At 55.5% G+C, this 10,448-nt stretch overlaps 1 protein-coding gene across 2 annotated transcripts in view; it reads left to right on the forward strand.

Moving 5' to 3' along the window:
• LOC103658289 (carboxyl-terminal PDZ ligand of neuronal nitric oxide synthase protein) overlaps positions 1–10,448 on the forward strand; it is a 267,594-nt gene that overhangs the window by 234,447 nt on the left and 22,699 nt on the right. For both annotated transcript variants that reach the window (XM_040635968.1, XM_040635967.1), the window contains exons 7-8: positions 4,873–5,039; positions 6,384–6,563. In XM_040635968.1, coding sequence (XP_040491902.1) covers positions 4,873–5,039; positions 6,384–6,563 — 347 coding nt within the window. The remainder of the gene's footprint in view (positions 1–4,872; positions 5,040–6,383; positions 6,564–10,448) is intronic.

Here is a 10,448-nt window from a genome sequence, read left to right on the forward strand (position 1 = left end):
ATAAACCAGGTCATGTGAGAGCGTGTAAATGAAGCAGTGAGGACCGTGAGGGTAGAAGCAGCCTTGGGGGGTGGGGCGGGCAGGGTGGTAGCACCGTGGTTCAGAGCACCAGGCCTGGAGCCCCAGCACCTGCCTTCCCAGCTCTGTGTCTCAGTTTACCTGTCAGTGTCTGCCTCTGAGGGCAGTTCTGAGGTTAAATAATGTGTACAGGTAAAACCCTTAAATTAGGGGGCACCTGGGTGGCTCGGTCGGTCGGGCATCTGCCTTCGGCTCGGGTCATGGTCCTGGAGTCCCGGGATTGAGCCCTGCATTGGGCTCCCTGCTCGGTGGGGAGTCTGCTTCTCCCTCTGCCCTTCACCCCACTCTGCCTCTCACTCTCTCAAATAAATAAAATCTTAAAAAAAAAAACAAACCCTTAAATTAGTGCCTGGAAGGTAGTAAGTACATTTAAATTTAAGCTGTTATTGCTGCAGTTTTGAGGTCAGAAAGTGGCCCTGTCCAGCACTTGGTGACTGAGCTGATAAGCTCTTATTCTTTTTTTGAAACCATTTTATTACCCTGTCCTCGACCTGTAACAAGTTCTGCGTTGACCCAGCAGCACCTCTCCGTTGAGCCCCTGATGCTGCCTGTCCCCGGGAAACCAGCCTTCCACACGTTCTTCCCTTATGCTCCCGAAGCCACCCGGTTCTGCCGGTCCTGCTGCTTGTCCCCAGCTTCCGCCCTGTGGCCGGTGTCCTCCCCGCCCCACCCCGGCCAGGATTACCCTTCACCTGCTTCTTCCTGAGCGCCAGGCCACCAGTGCGGTCTCTCTGGAGTAGGTCACCTGAGTCTTCTGCTAATGCTGACTTCTTCCCCACTTCCAACAGATAAGGCCAAGCCTTTCTCATCGTCAAAACACAACGGACTCCAGCCTTCCTTGCCCCTGCATCTCCCCCAGCCTTATCTCCTTCCCTCATCGTTCAGCTTCTTGCCAGATTTATCTGCGCTCTTATAGCTTCTTCCTGGTCCCCCCACCCTGGCTGTTATCCCTTCAGCCTCCAGCCGTGTTGTGTCTACTGGCCTGCCAGCCCTTCCTGAGACCACTGGTCACGGTCACTGAGGGCCCCTAGCTAGCAAACCAAACCAGCCTTCCTGTGCCCAGTTTACCACGGGGAATGAAGCGCTCACCCCGCCCCCACCCCAACCCAGCTTCTGGGGCACCACCCCACATGCATGCATGGACCTTTCTTTTTTTTTTTTTAATCTGCTACTTGCTTTCCAGTGTTTTTCCTGGGCTCAGTCCCTGGGGTTCTTTTCTGACTTCCCATGGTCTCTACTGATGTTTATTTCCAGACCAGACCTTTTTCCTGAACTCTCCAACAGCTGATGGGTATCTCCACTTGGCTGTTAGAGACCTTGTGATTCCAGCAGGTTTAAAACTCTGTCTTACCTACAACCCTGCTCCTCCTGAAATTTCCCCAAAGGGCATCGGTCCCTACCAGCTCACGTAAATCAGAAATTTCAAAGCTCATTTTACGCATATTCCTCTCTCCTCCCTCCCTCCCTCCCTATTCCCATGGCGCTCTCTCTCCCCCACCACAGTTAGTCTATTACCCTGTCCTGTGATTTCTGCCCCCTGAAAACCTTTCATATCTGTTCTCCTGTGCTACTGCGAACCCCTTAGCATAAGCCCTCCTGTTTCTCACCTGGAGTATTGCTTTCTATCTTGTCCCTTCTAGAGCAATCCTCCACATCATCTCTAGGGTGAAATTTGAAAGGATGAAAACCCTTTGGTATGACTCACCTGCTTTCTGTCTTTCAAGATAAAATCCCAGCTCTTCCTGGTTGGGTCTCTCTGTACAGAGCAGTTTGCAGTGAATACCTCTATACCTTTGCCCCCATCTAGAACGCCTTCCCAGCCCTCCCTCCCCAGGCCCGCTTCCTCCCCTGCCTTAGCTGGTACTCCTTCTCCAGGTGTTTTCCCCCCTGCACAAGCTGCTCCACCGCCCTCCCACCCCCCGCCCCACGGGGGATAGCTCCGTCTCAGGGCACACAGCCTCCTGCTGCACCCGTGGTCTGTTTCCTCCATCAGGCTGGGGAAGCCTTGAAAACCAACTTTTGCTTACTTATTAAGCCCAGCGGATTTCTGTCCTAATCAGGTGCTTAACAAATACTTACTTGAGTAAATGAAATCAGCATATGTTCTGTGGTTTCTAGTTACAATTCATTACATCAGGTAGAAACAGTTTAAGCAGTTCAGAAAGTAGCACTACCCTCCTCCCCCCACCCAAGTTCAGTCTTCTCCCTTTTACAGGTGGGAATCCAGAGTGCCCGGTCTCCTAAGTTTCCTGGTTTTGCTAGAAGGTTTTTCATATCGTTTCTTGTCCTTTAAGCTTTTTTTTTTTTTAAAGATTTTATTTATTTATTTGACAGAGATAGAGACAGCCAGCGAGAGAGGGAACACAAGCAGGGGGAGTGGAAGAGGAAGAAGCAGGCTCCTAGCGGAGGAGCCTGATGTGGGACTCGATCCCAGAACGCCGGGATCACGCCCTGAGCCGAAGGCAGACGCTTAACCGCTGTGCCACCCAGGCGCCCCCTCTTGTCCTTTAAGCTTCTTGATACCAGGAAAGTTGCAAATAGGAGATCTCCCTCCTTGTCTGTCAGGACCTGAGGAAGACCATTAGCTGTGGGTCCATCGTCTAGATCTTGTCTTATCCCATATGCTAACTGGCACAGCATCCAGTATGTTCTGTCTACCCCAGCTTTCCCCTCCTGGTTCTAACAGGTCTGTTACCATCCTGACCTCCACCCAGTAGCCATCGTCCAAGCTAAGGACTTCGGAGGTGATCATCAGAGAGCCCACGGGGTGGCAAGAAGTCCCTCAGAAAGCAGGTCCCCTGGCCTTTGACTCCCCTTCCTCAGCCGTGGTTTGGGAACTCCACTAGCACAGACAGAACAGCTGAGAAGTCTATGCATCCCTCAGAAGCAGAGCAAGAACCCGAGAGAGTTTCTGATCCTTCCAGGCTTCTGGCCTGGGCATCTCCAAACGCTTTGTGTCCTTGGTATTAGGGACTCCAGGAACAGGGGACCAGGGGGAGGCAGCCTCTTTGTGTAGCCCACTCCCCTGTTTTGCTGACCTGTCATGACACTATTTCCTTTGTTAGTGTTTATCAAATACTTTCTCCATGCCAGATCCCTGGGAAACAGAAACGAGACCAAGCCCTGACCTCAAGACTGAGAGGGGTTGAGGGTGGGGGTTGGAATAGCAGGCCAGGCACGCTCAATCCCAGGTGCTAAGTACGCCGACAAATGGATGCACGGTGCTGTGGGACTGAGTCTCTCCTGGGGACTGGGGGAAATCGTTCCTGCTCAAAACACAGGGATTTCTCCCTGTTCATCTCCACACTGGCACAGAGAACCGATGCTTACGTTCCAGTCCATCCACCTGCTGAAAAAGAGCCATGAGGTCTCCGTCGGCCGGCTGTCTCACAGGCTAGCCTTCCCAATCACCAGGAAGGCCACTTCTGGGCACAGGGGTGTGGTGGGAAACAGCCTGCTCTGTGGTCCTGCCCGTTGGCTCACAGAGGAGCAGAGCCACACCGCCAGGCCACGGTCCGGGGCCGGGTCCCGGGTCCCAGAGCAGCCAGGAGGAAAACCAAGCAGCCTGTTGGCTTTCTGAACAGCAGGCTTGCTTCCCCAGATGACTCATGTGGGTTTGCATAGGAAAACCTGCGAGAACTATTTGTTCTAGGGGCACCTGCCTGGCTCAGTTGGTAGAGCATGTAACTTTTAATCCTAGAGTGGTGTTCCAGCCCCACATTGGGTATAGAGATTACTTAAATAAATAAATACTTAAAAAAAAACAAACCTATTTGTTCTGGAAGGCAGGCCCTCAGATGACCGAGGTCTGGCTGCTCGGGGAGGGAGGTGGTTCTCTGTATTTCCTGCTGGCCTTAACCTCTTCCATTTCGCATGTGGTGCTTGGTCTCTGAAATCTTTTAACAAATCTTATTTGAGTACAGTAGCAATGAGCTGAATTCCAAATGTAGAGAAAGAAAAATACTTCCCAGGAAATGCCAAGGAATGGCCAGGTTTTTATAGAATCAAGAAATAGAAAGGAACAGGGAATGAAGGAAAATAAGAAATCGCAGGACTTTTTCACATATGCTGAGCACAGCCGCTGTCTTCAATGGGGAGGTGAAAAGTGGAGTGTGGACAGACTGGAGAAGGCTTGAAACCCAGCCACCCCCTCTGTCCCTCCACTGCTGCCTCCTGCAGTCCCCTTTCCTGACTTCTGCGCTTGGCAACAAGGTCACAGTCTGGCTCGGCTCGGAGGGGTGGGGGGCTGCTCCCGTCTCAGGGCCTCAGGTCTCCTCGCCCTCTTTCTTCTGTCACGTACCCCTCCTTGTCCATCTAACTCGGCCTCTGATTTTGCCATCGGAGCTGGGGCCCCGGGAGTGGGGCCACTTACCCTGGTCTGACAGCTCGCCAGGGGCATGGCCAGGGAGCCCCCATGTCTCTGGACTCCCAGTTCAGGGCTCTTTCCCTGGGTGGATTCCACTTGTGAGCTCAGAGGAGGTTGAGGTGACAGTCACCCTCCTCCCTTCTCGAGCCCCCACACCCCGTCAATGTCAACCTCATGCCAACCTGGCAAAGCAGTCACGTCCAGCCTCAGGGAAACCTCATTTTTGTTTCTGGACTCTGAAAAGATATTAAACGGGAACACCTTGCTGGACTAGGAATGAAGGGTGGGTGGAGAGGTCAGGAAGCCTGTGGTGCTCTCTAGGCCTGATGTACCCGAACGTGAAGTGCTAGGAAGGGAAGAGGACCTTGTTCTTGGCAGCGCCCTTCCCTTCCCATCCCTTCCCTTCCCTCTCCTCTGTCGTCCCACAGGCCGCCAGCTCCCTGGAGCGGAGAGGGCTTCCACGGCCACCGCGGAGGAGACGGACATCGATGCAGTGGAGGTCCCGCTCCCGGGGAATGACATCCTGGAATTCAGCCGAGGTGTGACCGACCTTGACGCCGTCGGGAAGGAAGGAGGCTCCCACCCGGACCCCAAGGTAGGCGGGAGGTGACCCATCACACGGTCTGCATGCACACGGCCTCCCGGAGCAACACGGGCTGTGGCCTCAGCCACTGTCAGAGTCGCGTCCTCGCCCGTGCGGGGTCAGCTTCAGAGTGACGGGCACGGGGCGGCGCCAGAGCAGGTCTCCTCTCCTCTGCAAGGGGCCCCATGTGTTGACGTGCATCGTCCGCCCCGCCCCCCCGGTGCTCCCTGGCGGCGCTCCCGTGGCTCCTCATCCCCGCCTGAGGCCCCTGCAAAGCTAATCCTCACGCACCACGACGGATCCCCGGGCCTGGCGGCTGGGGCAGAGTTCACCCCCCACCTGCAGCCAGCCATTGCTGGGGTGGTCCCATGTTCTGGCGTGGTTGAGGCCAGCAGTTGGCCCCTTGAGGGTTAGAAACTCGGGCATCATCAACTCCAAACTCACGTCTTACGGCTGAGATGACCGGGCTCCCAGGGAGTTCCTGACAGATCCAGACCGGGACCCTGGGAACTTGAGAGCGCATTCCAACCTGAATGCACAGCGGAAAACCCAGGAGGAGAAGGCTAAGAAGTGGGCCTCCCCTCAACTCCCCGCACCCCAGCCGCCTTGCCTTCCTGTTGGGCGTTGGCCTTTGCTGGTGCAGGTCGACGGGTGGCTCATCAGGAGAAGCCCGTCTCTAGTCGGGAGGGCAGTGCAGTCCCCAGTCACCTGCCTGACGTCTTGGTGACATGTGTCCGCCACAAACCGTCTGTCGGTGGGTTCTCCCTCCCGCATGTCTGAAGAAGGGTCAGCAGCAGAACTCCCAGACATAAGACGTCTCTCCCTGCACTTGAATTATGGGTCACATAGCCGTCTTAGTGACAGTTCCCACCTGCCAGGAGGGAGACCAAGGGGGCCAGCACAGAAACCGTATTCAGCCTGGAGAGAGGGTCTGTCCAGACTGGTGGCTGTCCCTGCAAGGCAGGGCCGGCTGGAGTGGCCCTCCTCACACAGCCCTGTGGCCCCGTGGGCAGCCCAGGAGAGAGCCCCAGGGACCCAGCAGAGTGAAGGTGGACGCTGCCCCCTTCCTGGTCTCGTAACAGGGTGGTGGGTGGCTAGGTTCCCTGGAGATCGGCCCCTTGAAGTCCAGGTGTGGTATCACTGGACACACCATGAGAGGAGGGTGCCCGCCATCTGCCTCCATCACGCTGGGTCAGCTACTGAGGGTCCCAGCAGGGTTTCCTGCCTGGCGGCCCCAGCCTGAAATCCTGTCCACGTGTCCCCTAGGGACACAGCACTTCACTGCAGCCGTGCTCATGCCATGTGTCAGACAGTGGCCACGGCCCGGGCTCATACCCGTCTTGTCTTCTCCTCCAGGTTTCACCCCACCCCCAGGAGCCCATGCTGGCAGCCTCGCCCAGGATGCTCCTTCCCTCTTGCTCCTCGAAGCCCCCAGGCTTGGGCCCAGGGACGCCGCTGTCCACCCACCACCAGATGCAGCTCCTCCAGCAGCTCCTCCAGCAGCAGCAGCAGCAGACACAAGTGGCTGTGGCCCAGGTTCTCCTCCGCCTCCTCCCTACCTCTCAGGCTCCACTCTCATGGGCTTGACGCGCCTTCCCTAGTGAGGGGCAAGGGGCAGGTTTAAAACCTAGGGAGCCATAAGGGATCGCTCATGCTGTTGGATCATTGCTTGTTGGGAAGGGGGGAGGGGGATGCAGTTGGGCTGGAAGGAAACATGTGGGTTTCCCGCGTATCCCCTGCTCTGAGTTGGGCTTGGCTGGCTTGGCTGGACGTTGTTGGATAAGGACTTGAACTCACCAAGGAATAAGATGCACCCAATTCCACCCTCCCCTTCCTGCCTCATTTTCCTGGTGTTTGGGGTGGGAAGGGATGCCTCTGGAGTCAGGACAGATGTGATTTTGTGAAACTGGTCTTAAAAGAGCTTCAAATACAACTTTGTACCGAGCACGCTTGCAGAGACCACCCTGGCATCCTACCCACCTTGTCCGTACAGGTCCCCACGCCTCCGTCAGTGCCCTGCTTCTTCCAGGCAGGAGCTGACCGCGTACTGGCCTTGGAATTTGTCATCACGGGATCTAACTTACAGGACTTAGGTGCCGTATTTGAGCTACGTGAGGATTGGCTTTGATCTCAGGAGGAAAGTGCTATGTGAGCCCCAAAGGCTTGTCGGGCGGCTGCCTTGTCGAGGATGCGGGAGCTGGTTTCCCTTGCTGCCTCTGGCAGGGATTCCTTCTGCTTGCTTCCACGGAGGGCAGGATAGTCCACATCTTCCTTGGGCCTCGTGCCTCCGAACTTCGTCTTCACTGTGGGCGATCAGGGAACAGTGAGGACAGGATTGCTCGTACCGTTCATAGGCTGGATTCTGAGACCGAGGGACGGGTCAGGACCTGGGGGAGTGGAGGAGGACAGCAAGGAGGTTGTGGCCTCCAGGGCCAGGGGCTGGTGAGCAATCTAGGAAGGCAGCTCCGCGTGCTGGCCTTCTCGATCTGTGGGACCAGGCTGACCTCTAAGGCTTTCTGCATTCTAGAATGGCAGGGAGCAGACTTCTCTGAGGAGCACTTAACTGGTCCCTGTTGTTTCTCTTGCTTACTCTTCTCATGACCCTTGGGTGGAGCGATTACCTGGACAGAGCTGTCCTTTCCAAAATGTGCACCTTGAGAAAGCGCCGGCAGCCTGCCTGGAGCCGATCGGCTGTGACTTAGTTCTTGAGAAGACCTTCTAACACAGTCTCACATGGAACGGGCCTGAGGCGCAAGGCTCACGGAGGCCCTTTGCAGCCGGGTTGGAGAGCGTAGGATCAGTGGGGCACGGCTCCTAAATGATTGGAGCCTTTTGGGTGAAAAATTCTGACCATGAAGCAAAAGGACGTGGTTTGCTAGTGCTAGAAGCGTTTTGCAGGTGTTTCCAGAACAGCAACAAAAAAGAAGGAATGCCGTTAATGGCCTCTTACACGTGGGGGGAAAATCACTGCTCTTTGTCAAATAGCAGAATTCATCTTGTCTCCTTAATGGCCATGTGGCAGTCCCGAGAGTCCCCTCCTCCCTGGGGTGCCGGCTGACAGCGCAAAGCCTGAGTGCCCCAGCACAGGGCCATTCTACGACTCACATCATTTCCGAAAGTTTCCCTTGAATACAAATCCATTCTCCAGCCATAATACTTTTCTCTTTTGGCATATCAATTGCCAAGTAATTATTATTTATCTAAGAAAGGGCTTGATGCATATTCATGATGGATATTATCAGAGAGTCATTTGAATTTGAAGTCACTGCTAAATACTAAAGAGAAACTACGCGCAGGTCTATAATCTACACGACAAGAAGATTGCGGTAGTGGTCTATGGAAGCGTTCAGTCTGCAAAGCTGCAAGACCTGGAACTTACTACGGCTTTGCCACTGTCAGCATGAAACGCTGAGAAGGGTTCTCTGGTACAGAGTTCAGGCATCTGTCTCAGTGGGAGAGCGCTGCCCTGTCTTGATTGTCTCTCTGCTCGAAGACAATGAGTCTCGGGGACGGGAAGGGCACGGTGCTTGCGGTTCACTTCATGAGCCCTTCTCCGTTCCAGCCTCTTCCGCGGGCTGGGAGCCCTGAGCCTCCGACTCACAATCTGTGGATGGTGGTCAGTGGAGCCTTGGTTGACGCTCTGTTCAGGCAGTGACGTGACTGGAAGGCCAGCATAGCGCGTCAGTCCTGGGGGGAATGACAGGTAGGGTTAGGGACTTGCAGAATCTTCAGTCAGACAAGATCTCGAGGTCAGAGACCGCTTCTTGAACACACGCCTCTCCTGCTCTCTGCCGTCCCCAGGAGCAGGCTCTGGGCAGACCCTCAGTTGGCGTCTTTCTCTGCTTTCTGGGAATGCAGCAGCAATGGGGTCCTGTCCGAGGCTTTCAGCTCCGGTGTCCTCCGGCACACTCAGCCCTAAGCCCTTCTTCTGTTACGAGTTTCTCTGTGTGTTCCTCTCTCTCCCATCCTCTTTGTCGCACTTGATCCAAGGGCTTTTTTTAGCGTTCATGTCTTTGGGTAGCAACAACCATATAGGAGACAGAAGTGGATTCGCAGGTCGTCTTGGCATCTTCCGTGCATTTGAAATAGATCAGATGTGGCATGCTTGGTTTCTCTGTGTGGTGGGATTGATCTCAGTGTCCAGCATGAGGTCCGCTTTTACTCGTCTTGTCAAACTCTATTGCCACCAGACAGCAAGGTTTCTGTCATCTTCATTACACTGCCAGCAGTGCCCAGAATTCCAGTGGGCAATGCTATGAGCTCAGCACTTCAAGTAGGAATGCATTTTCCTTTCCTGGGAGCATCCACGTCCTCCTGGGTAAAGCTAGGGATATGGAGGATCTTGGAAGCAGGTGCGCTCTTGGGGTCCCTTGTTGCATTAATTGTGCACCTCTCCCCACCCCCCACCCCCGCCCATTTACTGTCAGAGGCCATTCCAGTTCTGTTAGCCTGGGACTGGGCTTAGATCTCTCTCCTTCATGGTGTTCTGCTTTGGTCTAAGACCTCCAGATCTCTCCCAGCCTCTCCCTAAATTGGCTCAGAGCTGGTCTAGAGGAGCCCACCCTGGCCTTAGGGGTACAGGGGCAGAGGTGTTGCTCAACCACTCTTACACATTTCTGGCTTAGACTTCGGCATGTAAATAGTGAATACCCAAGCCCCTCTGACCGTCGTCTCCCGACCCAGCATGAGGCTTGCCTGGCTGCCCTAGCTTCCTGTTTTGAGTGAGGCCAGAAGTTCAAGGGTGTGAATGACAGTATAGCCAAGCCTTGAACCAGAGCTGGGTCGTAGCCGACACCTGCATGGCCTTGCGCTGGGCCCACCGAGCTCTGGGACTGGTCTGGGCACCGCACTGGGCAGCTGACTGGCAGGAGTGAAGTAGGCCGGATTCCTTCCCAGTTTGCCGACTGCTGGCTCAGCTTGGGAGTGCGCTGCTGCTGTTGAGAGGTCCCTCCTCTACCCGCTGCCACTTGCGCTGATTCTGAAACCGGTTTCGGGTTACTTGTGCTTCGCGATCATGTGCACTGTAGTTAGTTAGACGGACAGCACCGCACACACTCCCGCACCCCATCTCCAGGCCCCAGACTTCGCTCTTGTCCCCGCGGCTTCTCCCAGTCACCAGCACCCTGGGGGCCCTGCCTTATGCATGCTGAGACAGTGTCGCCTGCCTCTGCTTCTGTGTCTGGTGGGGGTCGTGGTGGGGGCAAATTGCTCTGGTTCTCTCCACGCCATTTCCATGTGCCTGCTCCCTAACTTCAGCCTGGCCCTGCCCCCACTTCTCACGGAGGAGCTGGAGTCCAGGCAAGTAGGCTGGAGAGCGAGCGGGCAGCGGTCTGGTGTCGCTGGGTGGGCTGAGGGTGGGCGTCAGAGCCGGGGGGTGCAGGGTTGAGCTCCTGCTCGCAGTCCTATGGCAGGAATGCAGAG

Source organism: Ursus maritimus, unplaced genomic scaffold (genome assembly GCF_017311325.1).
Source record: "Ursus maritimus isolate PB19 unplaced genomic scaffold, ASM1731132v1 scaffold_2, whole genome shotgun sequence".
In the NCBI taxonomy this organism is placed as follows: domain Eukaryota; kingdom Metazoa; phylum Chordata; class Mammalia; order Carnivora; family Ursidae; genus Ursus; species Ursus maritimus.